Source organism: Perca fluviatilis, chromosome 6, assembly GCF_010015445.1.
Source record: "Perca fluviatilis chromosome 6, GENO_Pfluv_1.0, whole genome shotgun sequence".
In the NCBI taxonomy this organism is placed as follows: domain Eukaryota; kingdom Metazoa; phylum Chordata; class Actinopteri; order Perciformes; family Percidae; genus Perca; species Perca fluviatilis.
This window is the reverse complement of record NC_053117.1, coordinates 19,374,527-19,399,844: the sequence shown is the minus strand read 5'-3', so window position 1 is coordinate 19,399,844 and position 25,318 is coordinate 19,374,527. Positions and strand designations below refer to the sequence as shown.

General features: G+C 42.5%; 1 protein-coding gene across 1 annotated transcript; it reads right to left on the bottom strand.

Annotated features, from left to right (window-relative positions):
• Positions 1 to 591: 591 nt before the first annotated feature.
• Positions 592 to 23,651, bottom strand: gas2l1 (growth arrest-specific 2 like 1). Its single transcript, XM_039803802.1, has 5 exons — positions 22,412 to 23,651; positions 13,764 to 13,871; positions 8,049 to 8,145; positions 6,781 to 7,090; positions 592 to 5,369 (listed from the first exon to the last, which is right to left on the bottom strand). The coding sequence occupies exons 1-5, from the start codon at positions 23,111 to 23,113 to the stop codon at positions 3,248 to 3,250; spliced, it is 3,339 nt and encodes a 1,112-aa protein (XP_039659736.1). The 5' UTR covers positions 23,114 to 23,651; the 3' UTR covers positions 592 to 3,247.
• Between the last annotated feature and the right edge of the window lie 1,667 nt (positions 23,652 to 25,318).

Here is a 25,318-nt window from a genome sequence, read left to right as displayed (position 1 = left end):
CTGACCTCTAAAAGGTGACGACATGAAGAGTGGTATTAAGATACTAAGGTGTTTCCTATATTTTGTCCATGCCTTGTATATATTAATTAACATTGTGTTAAAATTAGATGTGTTTCTTATATGTTGTCCATCCATTTAAACCAGACTAAATATGAGAAACACCTCTGATACTCAACAGAGCCTCTAAAATGACCATAGAGTTTAATCAACACCTCGCTATATGGGCAGATCATCATTTTGAAAGGGAAACTGTCAATATTTCCGTTCTTCAGGGCAATTGAGTTTTGTTGCATTTTTTAACTTCAAACAGCAAAATCTGCACGAGATAATCTAATAGCAGTCAAATGGGATGATTACACACATTAGCTTACATCTTACGCAACAACAAAACATGTTTCAATTACAAAAGTTAGTAAATCACATTGTGCATGAAGAATAATAGGCTATTGCCATTATCTACGTTCACATTTTGGCTTTTCTCAAAACAGGCACTGCACGGCACGGCCGATCCCAAAATCAAACCCGATCTGTTCTGCACACTGCTGTGACCAAAGCCCTATATGAACAATTAATGAGAGATAATTCATAAACCTCAGAGGAAAATGTTTATTACAAGAACAACTGGACAGCATTTTCAACAACAAAAACTGTGAAATGTTGCAGTATTGCTATTTCATACATACAAATTCCACAATGTCAAGCAATCTGTACATTTGAAAATAACATTAGCAAACAAGAAATTGTCGAATCATGAACATTCAGATTTCACTAATTAGGGATAGAGAGAAGGAGAGAGAGAGAGATTCATGAAATTTGCAAAATTGTGCAGGACAAAGAGCAGATTAGCACTCTTTTGTATGAATGTCACCATATGTTTGTATAAAGTCACAGTTTACATAGCTGGTGCATTTTAAACACCAATTGATCAAAATGCAAATATCTTCAAATAAGCCAAAACAAATTCAAATGTAAAACAATTAGAATGCATGTAAAAATCTGTTCATACAGATCTGTTCAATAACCAGCTACATATGTAGCTCTAACAATACTGACACATTATAAATGATTTGTAGCAATTAGGGGTGTGCATATTACTGTATCTCTGAATATTGCAAAAATGTGTTTAGTTGGTCTGTTTCATACCAGTTTTTTAAACTGGCAACATTTCTAATGGATTATGTCTCTTTACAGTATGCTGTTGAGAAACAAATCTTAAAATGCCTGATGTTTATACATCACTGGGCCCGCCTCATTTAGATTTCCCTAAACACTTACAGCTCATTTAACTTTACTTGGGACACAGATGTCACTTGAGCCCAAAATTAAATTAAATTTCATAAATAAATAAATTAGACCTACATCAGTCCCCACTTCACTCCAACTCTGTAAATATTCTCATACCATACATACACAAATACATGCACACGCTTCTTTTTTTCTTGTCCATTTAGTGTCAGTGCCAAAAAGCAAAAAGTTGCTATCCACAAATGTTGCTTTTGTTTTTTTACTGAAATTGTATTTTTTACTGAAACAACCATTGTAAACACATCAAAAGAAAATGGCCACCAACTTCTCTTACTGGACAACAAGCCAAACTTTTCCACTTTCAAATATATTTTACAAAGTACAGAAGTACTGTAGCTGGGGTTTGGCCTCTCATACTCTTGACAACTGTGCACGAGCTTCACAAGAGAACGCTAATATCCAGTTACAGTATCTATTATTCATGCACTGTTGCACACATTCAGACACTCAAGTCAAAGTCATTCTTCATTCATCAAACTTTCCCTCATAATAGCATTGTTATTGGCTCTAATCAGCCCCAGAACACATTCCAAAAACAGAAAACAGTGTCCCTTTTTACTGTTAATAAAACATGTCTTTCTTTAGCCACTAGATGTCACCACAGATTGTGTCGTGTCTTTGAAATCCATCTGCTAAGTAGGTTATCTGGCTTCTTGTGTTTCAAAACAACTAATAGTATTCAGAGGCAATACATTATATATCTTTAACATGAATTTTACACCTACATCAAGTATAATGATTAAATTGGCAATGTTCCTTACTTATTTCCACATTCACACTCAAACTCTCCAATTTCTTTTATCATAAATAGTTAATGATGGCAATGTAGTGTTAACGAATAGATCTTAGTGATGTTGAGCAAAAACATTCAAAAACTAACCTGCGAATATATTTTAAGGCAAAGGGAATTGTCAAGGCATTTCCAACACCAATATTGCATAGCTAAGGCAGCACAGAACTGATACAGTGATATGTACAATAACTGTATATTCAATGCCTTTTTATATACACAATACCCACATGTATTAGTGAGTACATCAACATGTATTTACACATTCATTCTCCTAAGCCTTAGACATGTGTATATATGTAGCAATGTATTCCAGAGTACAGTTTGGTCAGAGGAGTCGCTTCCAACAATTCTGTTTCAGTGACAATGACACAAAGTAATACAACCTTCACTGCTCCTCATATTTTTTCACTTAATCCACGTAAGAGTAGAAATAAAGTTAAAATGTTTTACTGCATTAAACAGAATCTTGAACACCTGTAAGCATTTAAAAACAGATATCTATCTCAACTACATTAATTGTTGTGAAAAGGTGGCATCATACATTAATAACAGCAGACCAATGTACAGAGATTGGTAGTGCATGTAGTGTTCATAATGTCAGAGGAATGATGGGGGTACCTTTGTCTTTGTTACCTATTAGTATTTTGTAAATGTGAGTATAATGAGTCCTATATGAAACACACAACTGAGGGTAGACTGAAAATATCACAGTCACCAGTATTTTGACTATCAAGGCAAGCAGAGATGCTGTGGCAAACCACAAGAGGGAGCCAATCCATCTGACTAAAGATGTAGTGTTGACACTGTTTATAGAGTTGCAGCTTAAAATCCCTGGCACTTCACCATGCCCCTCAGTGGGGCACATGGCAGCACATATGCTCTCTCTCCATCTCTCTGTATCAACCATGAGAATTTCACAAGTGTCTTTGCAAAAACAAACCGTATGATTGGCAAAAGCATCCCCATGCACACATGAAAAGACAGTAAAAGTAATATTAAAGACCATTCCTTTGGTAATAAATAATTTGGCTTGAGTGCAACATAAAAGCAATTTGAATCCCCTGCAGGTATTCAGAGGAGAAACTAAGTGAAAAAGAAGGAGTGTTAGACATGCAATGAAAGTCTATAGCCCAATCTCAAGTCTTTTTTTTACACAGTAGTCAAAGTTTGTTCATGACAACAACCCCCTGTGTCATCTGTGCTACATCCAAGCTTCAGGCTCCCTGACTGTCCAGGGTAGGAGCAATCTTTGTTGCCCATTGCTGGGGAACGTGGTTGAGGATGGATCATATCTGTGAAAGCCTGGTGCAGGCTCTTGCATGTGGCTGGACGACCAGTAGAGCGCGAGCTCTGAGGGGACAGCGGTGGGGTGTGGTTTGGGGAAAACGTGTCGTAAGCCTGCAGATCTCTGTAGCTGACCGGTGTGGGGATACGTGATGGGCTGTTTTCTGGCCTGTTGTCAGTGCGAGGCCTCAACCTGCCTCTCAGTTTGTGCTTAGAGATAGGGGCTACGCTGTGTGCCTTCTTTTGCCCTTTCTTAGTCTGCAGCCCTTCTCCTTCGGAGTCCCCGTTGGCCGGTGGTGAAGCTGGTGGGGGGGATTCAGAACGTGATTCGCTCAGGCTGAAGCACATGGAAGAGGTTTCACTAGAGGAATCCTGGAAGGAGCAGTCCTCAGAGGGGGGAAGAGGCACAGGTGACGGACAAGCCTCTGGGGGCGGGAGGTCGTCACTGCTGTCACCATTTTCTAGGTCATGAGGGAGGTTTGGCTGGTGATTCTCCAGAGGAACATCTCCTTCAGGTCCTGTGCCCCAGCCAAGCTGACCCTGCTGACCTGTCAGCCCCCCTGTGGGAGGACAACCTCCATGGTCTCCATTCATATTCCTACAGTGGAAAGCAGGTTGTGAGGGGACCTGATTCATCAATCTGTCTGTGTCTCCAAGACCAGGCAGGGAGGAAGGAGGTTCTCTCTCCTCAATGGAGCTAGAGATGGCTGGGAGCTTCTTGAGACCCCTTCCACGCTCCCCCCAGTGCTCAGGCGCTCCTTGACTTAAGTTGTGTGGTCCTCCAAAATTGTGTCCATGAAGTAAATTTAAGGAGTCCTCCAGTGGGAAATGACGGGAATTAGTTCTCTTGGATTCCCTGAGGTCAGGCAGAGTTCCTATCTTTGCGCCCACATTCAGGGAGGAGGTGGAAGAGTTAGAGGAGGAATAGGCAGAGTCAGTGACATTAGGATCAGCGGGTGCTGGTATTAAATGTGTCCCAGCTCCCTGCAGGCTCGCTCTTTCTGGCGCTCTACAAGACACTCCTCTAGCCTGCTGTGTATTGGCCAGAAACTCAGCCTCAAAGCTGCGATACAAGTCCAGCTCTTTCTGGGGGTCTAGTGTTGGCAACATCTGGAAGCCAAGGCCTAGTCCTTCCTCCTCGGGCTCCTGACACTCCAGGCCAGACCAGGTTCTATGGTGGCCTCGCCCAGCAGAGCGAGGGCCCTGTGATGTCCGAGGGGAGCGGGCAGTATGATGGTGAGAGTTGCGGGGAGTTGAGTGAGGTGAACGCCGCCCTCCTGAGGTGACTGGTGGCAGAAGTCTGCCTTTTCCTATGGAGGGTGAGCGAGGTGCAGGGGGTCTGGGAGTAGTTATAATTTTTTTGCTGGGGCTGCTGTTGTTGTTCTGGACCCCTTTAATAGGCGAGTTAGAGCATGAGGACGACTGCCTTTTGGTGAACCCACCACCTATTCTGGGAGAGGATGGGGGCAATTGTTTGCCCCGAAGGTCCTCTCGTCTGTCCGGAGGTGGGGGCTGAGGGTCTCTATAGCAGGAAGCGGGTCCTGGGCTGGCATCACTGGACCGAGTACGGCAGGTTAACTTACTCTGGCTGTGGGAACGTTGTGCATGGAGCCTCCTCGGGCCCTCGTTTCCGAGAGAGCGGCCTCTCTCTGTGCGGGATGTTCGCGATCCATCAGCGCATCCTTGTGGTGGGTTCGGTTTGAGTATTGGAGCGAGACCAGGACGTTCCCGAGATTGACTGCGAGCACGGGGCAGTGAGGGACGCAGGGATGGGGTCTGATTTCCAGCACCAGGCCTCTCTATCACATGCTTCCCTTCCTTGCGATTGACAAGCAGGACTACTTCATCACCAGAACGTCGTGAGGCACCACCCTGAGAGTACCGTCCCCCTACTCCTCCTCCTCCTCCCCCTCCCTTAGAGGAGGCTGTAGAGGAGTCACTGTCTCCAGACAGACGTCTTGTCACTGGCAACTTTGTCTCCTTATTCCTACAATGTAGAAAAGAGTAATTAATATTCATAATATTACCCCAAATGTTTTGTAGATTTTCCCCATTCTCAACCAGACACTCCACTGTCACGCACCATCAGGTATTATCAGCTCCTTACTTGCACATACAGGAGGAAAAAAATCTTGATCGATTTGTTGAGTACAGATCAATAAAGTATGTATTGTAAATTGGATATTTAAATACCCAGCAGAGGGTGTGTTGTTTGTTTAACTATTAAGATTTACTCACTTATATCTTATATTTTATTATTATATTATTTATATTTTTACAGCATCAGAAAACAGTGTTAAAACAGTTAAGTTGTTGTCTAGAAAGAGTCCATGCATTAAAAGACCCGTCAGTCAGTTTAGGAATGTCAGCATGCTGCCGTCCTGAGTTTTGAGTGGTAAGGATACAATTTTGTTTTCAGTTAGGTTGTGCCTTTAATTTGTGTTTATTACACCGAACTTCTAAAGTTATCCTTAGAAATTAGACTTGTATATTTTCAGGCACGCTAACTTGCCTGCATGGAGCCCACCTGTTGACCTACTTCCCCAGTTAGCTGTGAACAGTTGTCTAGGGATAGTTGTCAGATTAGTCTTTATCTAGTCTGGCGCATTTGAAACAGGATGACCCACCCACACAGGGTTAATTCCAATGAGCTGTTGCCTTGACGTCTGGTCTGAGCCATCTCTCAATACAGAAATGAGCCACACATTGGCTTGAAGCCAAAGTAAACCACCATTCAGCTCCAAAATGTGTTAAACAATGGTGCCTTCACACTCTGACATATAGGGAAGGTATGTCACCAACTAAACTTTTTACCAGCTACATGGCATTTTATTGTCTTTATATCCCATAGAAAGAGCCACTTATAATGGCCTTAACATGCCACTTCTCTATCACTGATGTGCCGCTTCAGAAGAATATCAGAGAAAACTGATGTGTGGTTTCATTTGTAACTGGCTTCATACTAATTCAGACCATCTGTTTGCCATCCAGGAGCACAGCTCACACAGAATCACAGCCATCTTTAGGCAGTCGATAGTCTAACTAACTGAATGAAAAGTAGAAGAGAGAAGACTGGGGGAAAGAAGAGCTGAGAAAATGTGTTTGGTGTCCACCTTGTAGCCACTAGGAAGTGCTGTAGGCTGGCTGCCTGAGATGGGTTTATCTGGCAATGTCACCTGAGATTAGATAAATCTGCTCTGGTCTAATCTGTGGCTTCCTGGCATGTGTATTTGTTGTGTATATTCCCAGTTCTTTGTGTGTTTGTTTGTGTGTGTGTGTTATGTCTGACGGGTCATCTGTGGGCAAAGCAAGCAGCAAAACACTGAGTGTGACCTGCCAGGTGGTAACACACTTATCCCAACACTTATCCACACACTTGAGTAGGCGCAAACACTCACCTGAGAGGATTAAAGTGGCGAGGTTCTGAGCGGTCTCGTGGCGGCCGTGGAAGTAGAGTGCGTGCTGCGCCGGAGTCGAGCTCGGTGGTGACAGACGGGTTCTGTGCGCGGCCGGGCCGCGTGGAGGAAGAAGAGGCACATGGAGCAGAGGGGGGCTCCAAGGAGCGCCTGTCTGTAGGTTTGTAAGGTGCGATGCCATCATTTCGCCAGTGTGGACCTGGGCTAGTGGAGCGGGAGGAGTGGGCGCTCGAGGACTTGCTCTGGGCTCCCTGACCTTGGCCACTGGCTTTAGCCTGGTGGTAGCGGTGGGCTGTGGAGACAAATTGATTTGATGAAGTGTTTAAGACAGATCTTTAACCAACATTGTCAGACAGCCTGTACGATCACTAAGGATACAAGTCATTTAGAGGTCTAGAAATATATCATAGCTAACCACATCAATGTCATCAAGCTCTTAGCAGCAGTAGATAACATATTGTATGCTTCCCTGAGCCAGAGATAGACAGACCCTCACAGCAAGATGCTGATGGTCCCACTATTTAGGGAGAACATTTATAAAACACAAAGGCATATTTCTGTAATCACTTGATACTCTATGATCTTCAACCTCTTGTGGTTTTAAATGTAGCACCAATTATGATTTCAGATAGTGTCAGCTGTTCAGGCCAGACGCTTGGCCCTTGACATCATCACTTCAGCAGCAGTTTGTTTATGGGCATGTATCACTGTGCTCTGTGCTGCTAATCATAGTGAGTGTAAACATTGAATAGTTTCGGTTTATAAGCCAAAAAAAAAAAGTATTTGAGTTGCTACACAGATGTTTTGTGGAATCAGGTATAGCAGTAGACGATTACAGAGTAAGAGTGACTTCACATTTTCCATTACAAACTTCATCATTTTGAAGGCCTACATTCCCTGGCTAGAAATACTTTTGTATCGTTTGTGGTTTTTAGTATGAAACAGACTGATTGTTGCTGGGCGATATAACAATGTCAAATCAGTCAACAGCAAAAATCGGAATGTGTATAATGAGAGAAATTTTAAATTGGATTAGTTATAGTTATTTGTTTGTGTCTCCTAGGACTGTATGACAAACACTACTTCTCAACCTTGCTGACCTTCACAGTGTCTGCTCCTAGTCTGAAAACAGTACAGCAGATGTGAATCATTTGTTTATGATCTTAAATGCATTATGAATTATGCAACTCCGAGACATAACAAGTAAGTTGTTTTATAAGGGGCTGACGGGGAACAGGAAGTGACCTCACCGAAAGCAGCACAGCGACATGGGTCATGCTTGTCCAAATAGTGCTCTAATGTGTCCCAGCCCCCTCCAACACGCACCATCACATGAGTACGAAGGACCTGAGGGATGAAAAGAGAAAACAAGGCTTCAATAGATAAACAGAAAGTAACATACACATTCATGCACAAATAAAGTGGCAAAACCTTTTGATATACTGCACTACCACACACACGGTCAATAGATATGCAAATTCCACAAGTGGGGCGGCTTGCTGAAAGCTGGCCGGTCTTCAGTGTTACGTAACATCTAGATGCACCCCTGCCCGTGCCCCTGCATCTCCCTCCCCCACACCTCCTCTTTCTCTCACATCACCCCCCCAGCTGCTGCCATTATGAGGGCTGTTCATTGCCATGCCAACTCACAATTAAACAGAGTACGGTAGCATAAGAAAGAGCCAAAGTGCTGTGCTCTTTTTTTTGGGCCTCTCTCTCTCATGCCTCTCAGCTAGCTTCCCCGTGATTTCAGAGGGGAGCAGGGTGAATTAGCATGGTAACAACTCACTCCTGCTGTCCTCTATGCTCTCTGAGATTTTAGTTACAGAGGAGAGGAGAAAAGAGGAGAGGGGGCCTGGATAGCCATAACAGAGGGGGGGGGGGGTCGGTGGATATGTCACTTCTTACTCTCGTCTGCTCTTTGAAGCACACACATCCACAAGATGAGACCGAAGAGCCTCACTCCCTGCAGGCAGAAGCTGCCTTCACTGAAGCAACACAATTTGCCTGATGTGAGAGCCCCGTGGATGCATCCCCCTGCCTTGGGTTGTGTAATAGGGTCTGCCAGCCACATGTTTTAAAGGTTGTACCCGTGTCTCAGACGGCAGGCAAGGCAAAGCCATAATGACACATCTGCGTGGACTGGCACAGAGTTTATTTCCACCAAATCGCACATGGCACAGCGCCTCATCTCCGGGTCCCTGACTGTTGTCAGACACAGACATGTGCACCAAAGTCTGACCCCACCTTCTCTCTAATACAATCCCTGCCAATCCACTACAAGTCTTTTCATCGGCCTTGCGCCCCTACTACATCAAATCCATCGAAACAGCTGATCTGCTTATCTCTATCAGACCTGAGAGTATAAACTGCTTACTCTCCTCTGCTCGCCGGAATGTCAGTAACAGGTTTACTGTTTGTGTGATGCTGCGGGGGCAACATGTGCCTGCAGTGAAAGGCTGCACGAGTTTCATGTATAATTTCCACAATAAAAACATCACAAAAGGTCAGTGAACAGAGATCCCCATACGGTAACACCTTATAATAACCATCACTAATAAATGGTAAATTGATAGTTAATTCATCTTTAGTTAATAGGTATATAATAGAGCCCGACCGATATATCGGCTGGCCGATATTAGGCATTTTCCAAACTATCGGTATCGATACGAACTTTATAACAGACATCCAAAAAATGCTTATTGACAGTTTATAAACTTTTTCTTAATCATTAACAAAAAGTTAAACGTCCAATGTGTAGGAATTTCTCCCATCTAGCGTTGAGATCATATATCTCAATCAACTCTCTCACACCACGCAGTTCAAAGTAGGTATTACAGCTACGGTAGCCTTCATGCTTCAAAAAGCCGGTCTCTTGCTCTTTTCAATATCCTTTTTCTTTTTTCTGGGCGAAGAAGAAGAAGACTCCTGTTTCTGAAATTTGGATTTTGAATACATGTGGTGCTCCTTGTTTCCTTCTTCAAACTTGCCGGGGCCGGGAAGCTACGATACCCATTAGCAGCATTAGCAGCACCTGCGAGTTTATCATGTGACAGCGAAAACACGAAAGGCGGAGCAGAATGTCCTGTATGTCCCTTACCGGCTAACTTATTTCAAGATGGCCCATGAATATGGAGCATCTACCCCAGTTCATGCGAATGCAAATGTAAAATTTCAAGCCAAAAGGAATACTTGGAATTGATGGTGGAGGTAAATATTCATGAAAAAGGACAAGTTTGTGAACGGGCAACACAGATTTTGATAATGAACAACTAAACACGTTACACAATGGACCTTTATTATAATATATAAAATGTTTTGATGTGAACAAAAATAAACTGTTAAAATAACATAAATTAAAGCACAACCCTTAATTAGTAAACATAATTAATTATCATTTTGTTGTTAGTTAACAGTAAAATAACTATTAATTTAAGTTTAATTAAATATCAATTTAACATTTATTAGCAATGGTTATTATAAAGTGTTACCTTGCTTTGTGTAACTGGAGCGGGATAATTATATGACTATAACAAGAATTATCAAGGGTCTTAAAATGCTGTATGACTAAATCTTCATTTATTGAATTCTATATCACTTGTTGTCATATCCAACAAGCTCATCATGCATTCCACATGTTATACATAATTCTGCAGCAAGAGTCTGCTGACGAGTCTGTTGAGGCTAAATAGACGACATGGGACCACGTTTCATTTTAGATCTATGGCTTAGCTGCCTAATTTCCCAACCACTGAAGGGGTATCACAGTCTTCAGTGTAAAGAGACCCAATCCCTGTTTCTATGGCAACAGCGAACAGAGAGAGACTTCTTGTCATCATTGTGGGGGCGTGTTGAACCAATTTCTTTTTAAATATGGCTGGTGAGCTCAAAAATTTAGCTCATGGTTCATTTCAGCTGTTGTGCCCCACAACTGAAGGCATCTCCTCCTTCTAGGGAGCGACTTCCCTAGGGACAAAGACGCCTTATTAACTCCCCCCTCTGTTCATATGACCCGTTCGCCCATTAGCTTTCTCTGCTTCATGTCCTCGTTCAGCCCAAGATCCTTGTCAGAGCTTTGGTAGCTGAATAGGGTTTTTTGGCTTTTAAAGCGGCTGCCCGCTTCCTCCCTTCAGAAGAATAAGGGAAGTGTGTTGGCCGCACTTGTAGCTACTCAGGCATATGTGTGATCACTGTCATCTCCAGTGAGGAATGAGGAGAGGGTAGAGACAGTGTGTAGAGAGAGATAATCTGACAAGTCAAAAGGCTCCCAGACAGAGACACACACACACTCTCTCTCTCTCTCTCTCTCTCTCTCTCTCTCTCTCTCTCTCTCTCTCTCTCTCTCTCTCTCTCTCTCTCTCTCTCTCTCTGCAAACGGGCAGGGCAGGCATGTCTGTCCCATTATGTTTAGTAGTAGTAGTATGATAGTATCTTATCTTATCTTAAAATGTCTGTTCCAAACACGAGCTTCCATTAATCAAACACTTCCATTACAATCCATTTTAGGGACTGTAAGGAAATTATTAGAAGGGGGGAGAGATTATGTATTTTTAATTTTGCTGAAGGGAGGAGAAGTCTTATTTTTTCCTCTCCCCAAATTTATACTTCAGCCTTCCCTCGCATGATTAATTTAAATTAAATTAATTAAATTAAACAGCCGCTAATGATAGCTTTAGTGCACGTAATTGCTCATAATTGGGATTATGACATGAAATGAAAATGCAGAGGAGAAAAATCCTGTCTCTGTTTCAGGACTTTATTTACAGACAACCACTTTTGTCTGCATCATAACAGAAAGTATGATGTTTTATGAATCATTTTGTTTGCCATCAATTTGGATCTTGGTACTTCCACTGCTAATGTGTACATTGGTGGTTATTGTAAAAATGATTATTCCAAGTTTTAGAAATTACACCATCTTTATTTCTATATGCTTTGCCTCTTTGAGTTATTTGTGGTATTTTTTTTTTTTTTTAACAATTAGGTGGAGGGTGTTGCATTTTTTTCAAAGTCAAGAACTCCAAAGAAAATATTAATTATAATGGGGAGGGTCTTGATTTAAAAAAAAGTTAAATACAAAATTCAACTCCTCTCCGCATTCCTATAGTTTTCTACAGACCCTTACAGTTTGTCCCACGGATTTCAGTACACATGACACTTTTGGAGAACGTAGAAAAAAGCTATTTCTCAGACAGGCGTGTGTGCTTCACATAGTGTATATCACATCTCCCTGTCTGGAACAAGTGGTGCCACTAAATGTGAAGAAATATTGACATTACAGACCTATAATGTAAATGCAGACCGCATGGAATGCCATCCAACGAGTCCATTAATCTGGCTGGGGCACATTTTAGGTAAGTGAAACCAAATCGATCCCTGGTATCCACCAGCCTTCCTGCCCATTCCTGTGAGGCCTGATTTGGGTTGGGTGGCAGCTTTTAAACTGAAACTGAGACAAGCAGTCCAGCAGAAACAGGCTACAGCCAAGATAAGGGCTCAGGAAACGATCTAAAGCTCTAATTGTGTCTCAGTGGTAAAAAGTATAGTCCTGGGAGTGGGACAGTTTGTTTTCTCATGTGAGAGAGATGATTCATAATGCTGTTACATACAATGTAGGCTACAGTTCTCTGGGTGGTTTATCTGTTGCTACATAACCCTGCTCTCCTTGAAACAACATATGATGCCATATGCCAACACCGTATGGCTCCATGCAATTACTGCAGGCCTCACAGCCTTTTGTGCCAAAGTAGCTTCTATATATCCAGCTTAACATGTAGTGTAAAACTAACTTAAGGATATTTCAGGTTTATTACAACTTTGGTCTATGTTGTTGTAGTTTTGGCTGTCATTTCTACCAGATAACTGTCAACATCGCTACAATGCAGGGGGCAATAATCACAAGCGGTCAATTAAATCAGACTATTTAGTCAGATAAACCACTTTGTCTGGAGGTAAAATCAAAAGTGAGAAACCCATCAACATCAATTTTTGGCAAGTGCTGAGTAACAATAATCTGAAGAAGAAGATGAAAAAGTACCCACACATTGCCATCTAGTACCCAATTCTTTTTTTAATTAAACTTGAACATGACAAAAATTTGACCACAAATGGTCTTCCTAAGGCGTCCCTGTAGAATAAAAGAATATTTAGAGCCAAATAGCAGTGGGCGGGTATGTTTTTGCTCAAAGTTAAACCACGAGGTCGTTCCGTAAACTGTGATGGATGTTTACCATTGACAGTTGGGTAATAATTATACCAATCATTTTCATTTCTGTCTTCTAAATAACTAGTGGGTTAGACTGCTGGAGAATGACAGTGAGCGCGACCACTCCAAGCTGTCAACAAGGAGCCTTAGAAACCTCCTGCGTATCTTCTGGCCTATAACACAATCTCCGACCAACAACAACTCACTCGGTCCAATCAAGAATGCATAGACACCATCATCATGAGAAGGCGGTGGAGATGGATTGGACACATCATGCGAAAAAAACTACAGGATGACATCACAAGAACTGCCCTCCACTGGACACCTGAAGGAAGGCGTAAGAAGGTAAGACCCCAAGAAACATGGCGTCGAACAGTGGAGAGAGAACTGAAAGCCCTAAATCAATCCTGGGGTACCATCCAAAAGTTTGCCCTAAACAGACAGGAGTGACAATCCTTTGTTGCTGCCCTACATGCCATTAGGCATAAAGAGGTAGTAAGTACGTAAGTATGTTTGCCATGTTGTCTTAATAATAGTGCAGACATTTGTTCTGAATTAAAAACATGTTTTAAAGACTGGAATTTCATTAATGAAAGCAAATAACATTTGTGTTCATGCAGTTGATCAATACATCTTGAATGCAACATTTTCACTTTTATTTTCATGTCTACCTTAATCTATAAACATAAAACGTGGACACAAAGACATGTGTCATGGCTCACAGTGACAGACTATTCTGATAATGGTATCGAGGGCCTACCCTTATGAAGATCAATGCACTGGAGTCTCCCACTTTGTACTTCCCCTCCGACACCTTGATCATGGGAAACTGAGCTGGACAGGAACACCGGCCCAGAATCTCACGCACCTGAGGAGAACAAAACAAAAGCAGTTTAACATCCACAGCGGACAAACATGACACACACATCTGAGAGGAACCTGACAGTGATCTCTTCCTGTTCTTGAGGTCAGTGCCCCCACATGTGATCATGTTTAGTCACATATATCTGTAGCCATGAGCAAAGCGCTGCCGGTCCTGAGCAGGATGTGTCAACAACACAATGAATCTGTTTTATGGTGTGAGAAATGAGCAGTCTTGGCTGCCTGAGAGTATGGGGGTGTTGAGTGTGGATTGTTAGTGCGTCATCTTCCTGCCAACTTTTCTCTCCGAGCACCCACTGAGTGTTAGGGTGCCCCGCCCTGCTCTCTCACCACATTAAAAGCCCTGCCTCATCTCATCTCTGCAGAACATTTTGGTAATTTAGTTACACCGCACAAGTGTCACAAAAGCACAAAAATACATATGTGACCATGCTAATGAATACTCTGCCTCTCTGTGCTGTAACATGACAATGTGGTGATGATGTCAGCAGGCCTGTGCTGCCAGCTGGGTTTTGAATCGAGAGAGTCATAGCCGGTGCCCTTGCTGTGGTTGGGGGTGCTTATTAGGCACAGACACAACTGCAGGGTGGAGCGAGATCTGCCTGTGTTGCACAGGCCTGGGCTCTCACAGGATTGGACAACTTTGATGTTTTTCTTGGCGTCTCTCTCAGACAAAGGCGTATGCACACTTGTCAACCAGGAGGGAGAGAAAGTAAAGCAGCAAAGTGGACAGAGGAAAGCACAGGAAGATAAGAGTAGCAACTACTCCTAGTTGTGCGTGCAGGGGCAGCCATTACCAATGGCAGGAGAGTGTTTTATTGATATTTAAGGGATCAAATGGAAAATATCAGGTCGTGAGCTCCCACCCTTTGGCTGTTTACAGTAGCTTGGCTTGCATGTGGTGTGTTTGTGTGTGTGTGTGTGTGTGTGTGTGTGTGTGTGTGTGTGTGTGTGTGTGTGTGTGTGAGCAGGCTGGCCTATAACACCTAGTTATTTTCTTGAAACAGCCCCCCTCATTCTTTCCCATGCTGATTAAAGAGGGAGGAATCAGCGCTAAGCCTTAGCACCTCACCTCGCCTCCCTCTCACCTGCTTGTCTTTTCTGTCTCATCTGCTTTGTTGTCTATCAGCCTTTATTCTTAGCCTGTGCACTTGCTGACCAGCCCTATATTTGTCTTTGCTGTCTTTGTTTTGCTTACATTTCTACATCTGCTTGCCCTCTCTCTGCTCTGTCACTTCGTCTTTCATCCTGTCAGTAGGTGGACGAACCCTGTTTGGAAAAAACCCTGCCATTGACTTAATGGAAAGATTGCTATGGCAACAGACACACACATAGCCTTACCCTTCCCTTTTTAACTGTACTTTTTTTCATTCTTGCTATAGTAAAGCCTTTCTCTCCCTCCCAAAACCTCCCCCAGAGCAGTTCGGCTGAGGTCATACGTTTTCCTCCAGAGGGAAGGTGACAGACTCGCACACTTTGTCTCATACGAAACGCTGAGCAGGATACACAGTCGAACCATGAAGGGTTTTAATAATAACCTAATCAATAGCAGCCCTGGCATTTGAAATATTTACTCTGTGGAGCTTTTGACACGAAATGTGTGCACTTCCCATGTCAACAATGGGTACACTCAGACACATTGAATCCAAAACACACACACACACACACACCAGAATGAGATAGAAGGGGAGAAGGGAGACAAGGTCATGCAGTAAACATGCAGAAGTGGAGCTGGAACATTGCGAAAAAACTGAAGGATGAATTATGGATGCATGTTGGTCACATGAGAGACGCTTTCAGCAAGAGCTGCAGATGTTTGAGAAGGAAAAGAAAGAAAAGGCGACTAAACAATCCACAGCATGCCCCTATTCTGAGAATCTTCTGTATCTATCTTAACAGGAATTCAAGAGATGTTTTGAGCAGAGAGAGAAACACTTTCATTATTAAGAGACTGCTGTGACATTCCTTTGGATTGAGCAGCTGGGTTTGTCTCCAAGCAGTTTAATGTAAAGAACATAGACAGTACATATTGCTTTAATGATCCCACTGATCAGATCACATCATATCTGCTCAGTGTGAGCCAACAATCTGTTCATTCCTTTCCTTCCTGACTTGTAAACATCTGAAGAGCCATTCATGGAAGGGACTAAGAGGCTGAGCAAACCCTAGGGATGAAGAGAGGAAATGGGAGGGGGCGATAAAGATGTTTAGGTTTTATTCCCCATTTTCTTTTCTGATTTGAAATGTGGACTAACATGCCACACTAAGACAGTAGCTTAACAAAATGGTATCATAACAAAGGAATGTACAAGATTGTCAATATTGTTCCACTCTAATAAGCCAATATGCTGTTGGTTTTAATTTAAAGGTTATGTGAATATACAAAATATAGTTCTGGTTTTAGATTTCTGGTTTTGTGGTTCACACTGGGATCCACATTTCATAAATGTACTCAAAGAAGCCGCACATCCATCTGAATATTACTCTGTTCTCTCCTCATGAGTCAACAAACAATGTACAGTACAACCACACAGTCATCAAACATAGGTGTGCTGACTAGCCTGCTGTAACTAGCTTCTTTTTATGATTGCTATGCAAAAGGGTAGTAATTGGCAATCTCCAACAATAAAAACATTACAACACACCCCACAGGAATTTATATAGGCAGTTGTTGGATTTGACTTCTGTGAGTCAACTGTAGGTTGGAGGGTTTACGACAGAAAACACTTTTCAAAAGGTTAATAAAATTGGGAGCATTATAAGATGGTATAAGATGTACAGTGCTTTCAAGGTGAATAAAAAAATGACAACAATACTCTTCTCTTAGCTTATCATGTTACCCTGAGGATCTCCTGTCATGACTGGAAACTTCCCAAGATAAAGCCATGTCACGATCAGATAAGCACATAGAGACAAGAAAACGCTGCGGGCGCCTGCTTGGGTGGAGGGAAAGTTTTTGGAACTTGAGGGATGATTGCTTCACCACCCAGTAAGCATTCCAAAAGACTATGAACACTGAGACAGCTACATATCAGACTCCATACTCCTATTAAACCACTGTCCTGACAGCCTGCATAAACGACTCCTCTGTGGACAATCATGCAACATCTCATAACCTCCTTTGCACCAAATGATCTCTCTTAATAACCTGGGGGGGTGCAGGCAGATTACAAATAACTGAATGAATGCTGATTATGTTGGACCTTTAACCTGGGGCCAAACTGGAGAGATCATGAAAATACATGTATTTAGAGACCATTAGCATGCTGGTCCAACAGGCCAGACCAGCAGAGATGAGACAGAAAAAACAGAGTTGGATAAATGCCTCAGGATCAGGTGTGTCAGTTAAAGTCAGTAACCTTCCACAGGGCAAAAGGCAGAATAATATAACAAACAAAGAATGCATTGCCTTTTAGGGAATATGCTCACTTTCTTCCTGGCTGAGAGTCATGAGAAGATCGATACCACTTTTACATCTGTCCATTAAATATAAGGGTAGTCAGCAGCTGGTTAGCTTAGCTTAGCACAAAGACTGGAAACAGAGGAGACAGAAAAATCTGAAACTACCGCACATTTACCGTCCAAACACAAGAAAGCAAATAAGCATATCATACAAAATGTCAAACTATTCCTTTATCTGTTACAAAAATAATAACATGTCTTTGTATATTTTAAAAACCTGTGTTGTGTGTCTGGGTGAAAAATCTAATCATACTGGCTCCAGGGAAGGCCTCATCCGCTGCGTCAAGGAAACCATTCTCTGAAAATCGATGCCTGTCTTCTGGCCACATGACAAACTGCTCATTGGGGTGGTGGAAGAATATATCAATCTAATGGACATCAAATGCTGCAAGGCGAATAACTCTATTATTCATCTGCTTCAGTCAGACAGCAGTTTAATTACCCAGCGCAGGAAGTTAAAAATCAGACATCAGAAACAGTCATTTGTTGGTTTGTTTTTCAAATATTTTTTGGGCATTCTAGGCCTTTATTAGACAGGACAGCTAGACAGCAAAGGGGGAGAGAGAGGGGGAATGACATGCAGCAAAGGTCTGCAGGTCAGAATCAAACCCGCAGCCGCGGCGGCAAGAACCGAGTCTCTGCACATGGGGCGCACGCCATGGGAGCCATCCAGGCGCCCATGTAGGTTTGTTTTGATGAGGCTCAAGAACACTCAGCACTTTTTCCTCGTGACAGCCGAGGTTAGAGGGATTGATGTTCTCATCCTGACAGCCTCCACCTGAGACCAGCATGAGGAGGCTGCTGGCAGGTGCAGAAAATAACCAGACTACTCACACAGACAGAAGCCTATTCAGATAAGTGATAATCATTTAAACGATCAGGGGATAGCACAAAACACAATGCAATAACCACATAAAGTGGGCAATATGCAAAGTGCAGAGTCAGCTGTTTCCACATGCACCCTGCAGCATGGAAAATAGTACAGAGGAGTGCAATCTGATCTGTACTGTTACTGTGCAAAGTATAGAGGGTAAAACAAACTTACAAATAACAAACCCCTAAAAACATGAGTGCCTGTGACGCAGTAGGGAGAAACACTGAAGGGTGCCACGCTCTCTCAGCAAAGTGTACGAGTGTGACCCAATGCAAAGCATGATGACCTACTTTTCTCTTTCACTCTAGCTCCCCTCTCTACTGTAGCTCTCCCTCCCAGAGTAACATCCATTCCAGTCAGGTTTAACAGAGTGTACAGTGAAGTCACTCTAGGCACACTATCTGTTGTCTACTCCCCTTTTTATTTCCTGAATGCATGAATTGGGCCATAAGGTTAATGGAGCAGACTGTCCATATAGGCATAATACACACATGTTCTCTCTTTATTACCCCTTCTCCCCTTTGCTCGGCTGGTGTCTCCATCTAAAGACGCTGATTGATACATCAGCCTTTGATTGCCTCGCTGTCAACAGTCTATTCACATCTCCCTCTTCAATGCCACTAATAAGACATACTGTTCTTTGCTTTATTAAGACTTGTGGTGGGGGATGGGAATGAGGGCTCACACATATATGACTAAACAAGGGCTGAATGTTGAAGCCGAGGGCGAGAAGAGACATGAACCAGTTTATATGACTGAGCAAGAAGAAGGATGAAAGATGCGGATGAAGGAAGGCTGTGAAGCTCCAATGGCTTGTTTTTAAGCTCAGATATTGTACTTTATAGCTGTCCTTGCATGCAGTAAACATGCAAACAATTAGAGTGCATTATGGGGGCAGTAAGTGTAATTTCGATGATCACATGTATGTCACTTTGCATAGCTCTGTATGTGCCAGGGCCTAATTACAAGACCTAGAAAAATATACAAAAAGGTCATTTATTTTGTAGATAGATGTTTCTTTGCAGAAGGCTGCTTGCAGCGTATAGGAAAATACAGATCCAATCGAAGTCGCTGTCATAATCCCGATCTAGTGATGATATGGAAAAAAATCCCCTAATGCATAGCATAAATTTTATGTGGGCATATAGCAGTGTGAACCAGCTGCTGTCTGTACCACTATTGAGAAAACCAACATCTCCAGGAGTGGCGAAAAGAAACATTTATTACTGACTGAATCTAAGATTAAGGAAATGAGACGCCGGTCTTCCTCAACTTTAGAGTGGAAAACTGTCCCACAGTGATATGAGTAATAATAACGCACAAAGCGGCAGAGCCGTGGGAGACACAGTGGTGGTGAGTGTTTACATGAGGGCGCCTTGTAGACAACAGCTTTCTTATGATTAAATACCCATTGTATCCAACAGGTAGTTGTTGTGACACATCAACTGTTTGCATTAAGAGTCACACGTTTATTATTTATATATTTTAGTTTAGTTTAATATATATATGGGGACACATTTTTACTGTGATTATTGAATAGCCAGATGTCCTTAAAGGGACTTCTACTTAAAATATTCCTGCTGTCAGTATTCAGACTGTTATTACACGCAATAATGACATATAATCCTATTATCACTACACGTGTATTGTCTTGTTGAACTCAACAACAAGATTAGTTTGATCATCCAACTACCACACAACATATAGAAGAATATACAGTTGCCAAATGTACAAATCTCATTGAGACGCTATGAGCTGCACAAGATAGCACACTGGAATTTAAAGTTGGTCTTGATATGCGATTTGGAATGCATGAATAGGATCCTGTATAAAATACTTGGTGGTCATGCAAACACTGTACAGCTCACATTGTCAGTTTGAGATTTAATTGGATTAAAGGCATCGTGGTGGCAGAGACATGTAATGGCATCGTCCTGGGTTCACGTACAAACAGTGATTGTAGGTAGATGTTTTCCAACCCCATCAGTTGGCTCACATTCAGTTTTCCATAAAAAAAACAAGATAACTAAAAGAAAGCTGAACATTTGTAGCATTTCAGTTTGTACAAGTATCTGAGGCTGCCGTGCACATTTCTGAGGGAGTTAATGGCCTGGTAATTCATTGATGACATTTAATCATTATGTTATTGCATCTGATTAGGGAGGCATCTCATGAATAGGTTGATAAATTATGTATTTGAAAACATCTGATTCAAAATTAAGTTATCATGAATAATAGGTCAATGCATTTTTTGCATAGAAAAAAACTGAATAATAATGAAAACAAAAGAGCAAAACCATCCTGTAAAATCCAATCTGTGTTGGATTATGCAGGCTGTGGCTAGTGGAACTACCAATGAAAATGTGCCCTTAAACTTTCTTCCTCTTACTCCCTGTCAGATACTCATGTCTATTAGTGATGAGGTTTCCAGTAACGGCACACTAATCTGTTGTAAAACAGAAATACAAAGTATTCTGCAGGATAAACTTGTGACTGATGTTATGGAGGACAGAGAGGCCTAAAGCCTTGCAGCAAGAACTGTGTGGGTAGCCTATGGAGTAGATATTGATCAAACTTTAAAGCAAAATGTGGATTTCATTTTGATTGTTTCCTGGGTAAAACAAAAATGGTACAGTCCATGACATTAAAAGAAATCCAGTGGGAATATGTCATAAACAGCTGAAGCCATTAGACAGGATGTATTGGTACAACTACCCTTCATAATACTGTACTATTTTAATATTGCGGCCTCTCATCTTAGTACCACTGTGGTTTCTCGGTTGAAGAGCCTCATGTTGCTGATGTGGGCTGTTCTGTGCAGCTTGCATGCAAGCAGTTTTCTAAGGTTGACAGGGAGGGTGGAAGAGATTTTATTCACCAGACACATGATGACTGGGAATGCCACTTCCCAAATCAGTCAAGTCAAAAGCGTCTGACGGTCACTGTCCGACTGCTGAGGGATATGTCAGTGCAGATGACAGAAAAGGAAAGACAGGCATACGCTCTGTAGCTTTCCTGGGATCTTTTTGCCCGGATAATGCAGTCGGCTTGTTTAATCCTCACTACTCAGTCATATGAGTGAGAGAGTGGGGACTCAGACAGTCTGGATACGAACAGCGCACATCCTCAGCCACATGCTCTCCTATTTCTGTCTGTGGAGGTCACACTGGAGCCGCTCTGCTCTGCTGCCTGACCAGCATGAGTGTGACTGTCTCCCCTCCTCCCTCTCTGCTGCCCCTCACATCTTTGGTGCCAAAGACGGACATTGTTCTCTTCATGAACATGAAAATATCAACTTCTCCCCCACTCACAACCCAAACGCTGGTCTGTCTTCTGTCTGCTCATTAGCTTCGCCCTAACAAGACATTTGGCTGGTGTCAGGCAGGCCCTGGCAAAGGTCAGCCAGTTCAACAGGACAAATAACAAGAATGGATACATTGGACTCCACAGGAGAGGGAATGTATTAAAACCAAACTGTCAAAAGGGACATTTTTAGATGTGTAGGTAAAGGAGCTGCAGAAGCAGTATGATTAAGAATCTTTCTTGCCTGCAGGATATTGTTTTGATTATTATTGACGGACAAGCTAAATGAAAGAGGCTGAAGATGATTGCCAACACCGTAGAGGCATAGCTGACAACAAGAATGCACAAGAAATGAGTTGACCTGTGACCTTTCAGAGACCTGTTGGGTCAGTGTGCGTTTGACACCCAAATTCTTGCTTTCTCTGAAAGGTCACAGGTCAACTCATTTCTGGTGTATTCTTGTTGTCAGCTCTGCCTCTACAGTGTTGGCAATCATCTTCAGCCTCTTTCATTTAGCTTGTCCATCATAGCACTGACATGCTATTTTCAGAGAGGGTGCTTTACTTTTGACACTTCTCTGTGTTTTACTGTGGGAGAGATCGGCCTTCTATCAGCTGCTTCATACTGTTTAGCACTACACAAAACACACTGGATGATATTCCCTTCTGACCATGGCCAGAGGGTAAGAAGCCTGTGGGAAGCTGTATTTATACTGTATTTCACACATGATATGAGTAGTGATGATTAACTTGTGTGGTAGTTTAGCTGTAAGATCTATGATGACTTGTGTGAATCATCATGCAGTTATGACACATAATATTAAGTCAAATAGGGTTATTCCGAGTAGTTCAATCAGGGTACTAATAGGGGGTACAGTTTCAACTCACCAACTCATCCAAATTGCGCATGTCACATAAAACCCTCTTCTGCGGCCAGATGAAAGGCTCTGGATCAGGTTCATCTTCATCCTCCACACTCTGACTGCTCTCCTTCCGACTGAAACACCTGCTGGGCGGGCTCTGCTCAACTGGCTCCCCTGCATCACTCCGCAGGCTCTCCTGGTCCCGGATCTCCTCCTCGATCTCCTCCTCCAGCTGGATCAACATGGGGGCCAACATGCCAAACTTGGACCCACGTCGCGCCACCTCAAGGAGACACAGAACAAAATTCTTCTCGTTGCATCTCTCCACCAAGTCATTTGTCTCAAACATGAGGACGTCCTTGATCCAGAGCTCCTGCCTGCACCAGCTGATGAAATTGGACACATTGTCCCGCGCCACGAACGAGCCAGGAACAACATTGCGTGACTGAAAGACCACATCTTTAGATGGCACCTTCATGGAGTTTGCAGCCTCCGGGTACTCCAGCTGGAAGTCCAGCGCGGCGCGGTTCACGTTGTTGGCGTGCCGACAGAGGGCACAGCCCGTCCCCAGCCCATCCATAAAGGTGTCCGCAGTGATATCCAAATCGTACAGGGTGTTCAGCCATTCAGCCAGATCCTCCTTCATGGCATACAGGTATTCTTCGCTGGATTTAAAAGGCCGGATACTCTTGGAGGCGGAGGACTGGATGTTGCTCTGATCAGCCATGTTGTCGAATTATGTGTTGCCGCCTATCAATAAAGTCTATTTGATAATTCCAAATTGTCTCATTGCACAACTGCACTCCAAAGCGTCATCCGCAAAATAACCGTGTTGACGCACCCATTCCGGATGGCATATCTGGTTTCTTATGGGAGCTCCTTGAAACCAGGCTTTGTGTTGTCAGAGACATATCGGGATGCGGACTGGCCGTGGCGCATGGATGCGTTTTCCGGATGTCTCTGCGAAACCCGTTTCCTTTAAAGAGCGCATCGCCGGGTCCCGGAATGAGAAGGAGAGTGGAGCAGTCCGGGACGCCGATACACACCCATGCGACGATCCGTTAATCCACCCGGTGGGCGGTGGGTCCTCTCACCCACAAAAATCCACGTGTGACCATGTCTGTGTGGCGGTCAGTCAGCTCCTCATCGATATAATCAAGACCACAGAGCAGCACTGAGTCCACAGCTCATCTTCCCTGCAAATAGTCCCGCCTCTTGCACTGAATATGTTGACCTGCTGTAGCTTAGACCAGCAGAGCGACTCGGTGGCACATCCCATTATGAGGGATCAAGGCTCGGCAGAGGAGGAAAACTTAACCCCATGTTCACCAAGTCAGCATACACTCTTTAAAACTGTGACAAGAGCACTTTTATATAATGCTGGATTAATGATGCATCATATTTTATTTGTTGATCATATGTCTGACAAAGTAACTATTAATTACAGTTGTCAAATAGTAAAAAGTAGCCTACTGTAAAGTACAATACTGTCAGGGATATTTATTCAACTCTATAGTAGGCTAATCTCTCATTCATGAGTTTATGATGGTCTTGCATTGGTTGCACTGACTGTTTAGGACGTTTTACTCTGTAAGAAAATGACAAATATATTTATTTTCTGATTTTCATTTAACACATAAGCATGCTTCATAATGAAGTCTCTGTGTGGTCTCTTTACAAATAGCCTAAAGTGATAAAAGGCCAATAAAGCTTGCATCTCAGCATCAACCGCCTCATCTTACCCAACGATTAATGCATATGTTAGTTCAGCTTTAACATCCTTATCTAAATCTCTCTTGTAGGTTTTGTAATACTGTGTGATAGTTTAACGGAGGTATACTGCACAAGTCACAGATGTCACACCTGGGGAGGAAAGGCAGATCAGCAAACCCTGAAACAGCAGGAGATTGGGGATTGTAAAGAGAGATAGTGAGAGACATACAGTAAACAGTGTTATACAGTCTAATCAAGTAGGCTGTAAACAGAGCACAAGACCAAGTAGCAAATTCAAGAGCACATGATTTTCTGTGTGCATGATAGAAAATGTGTGTCTGTCACATACGGTACAAGGCAAGGCAAGGCAGCTTTATTTATATAGCACATTTCAGCAACAGGGCAATTCAAAATGCTTTACATAAAATATTAAAGAGCAGTTAGAAATGAATACAAAATTAAATACAGATAAAAATACAAGAATAAAATTCACAGTGCAGTACGAGAAATGAAAGAAACGCAACATCAAAAAGAAAAGTCTTCAGCCTTGATTTAAAAGAACTGAGGGTTGCGGTTGCTGCAGTTATCTGGAAGTTTGTTCCACATATGTGGAGCATAAAAAACTGAACGCTGCTTCCCCCTGTTTAGATAACAGCTGCTTCTGTTAGTGCTACTTTAGTGTTAAGTTAACTCAGGAGACATGTAAGATGTATCTCCTTCTGTATCATCTAAAAAAAATACCAAAGGAGATGAGAATGCAAAACCAGACATGCTGTGATACTGTCAGGACTAATGTTTACAGCTCAACGTGAGGTTTGAAACTCAGGTCAAACTTTGGTGCAGAGACCTGTTTTTCAGGTTTTTAGGGGTGTGTTCAAATTTTGAAAAACATCAAGTAAGTTAACTCTAAACAAAAGGGTGGCCTTACAACCACATCATAAGGTGTTTTTAATACAAACTCAATGTGTTAATGTTTCCATAAACATGTTTATAAGGTTATGTCAATTATATAGGCTATATGAACACTTATTTAAAAAAAAAAAAAAGTCATTGGGACACACATGAACCCTTATTTTTCATATATAACTTCAACTTTTCAATTGTAGGCTATAAATACACCTGAAATATGTATGTTCAAAAACTTCCGACTGGGCCTTTAAAAGTAATTTCCACCATCTAATGTCCCCTTTAACAATCTTTTGGAGCGGCTCATGTACTG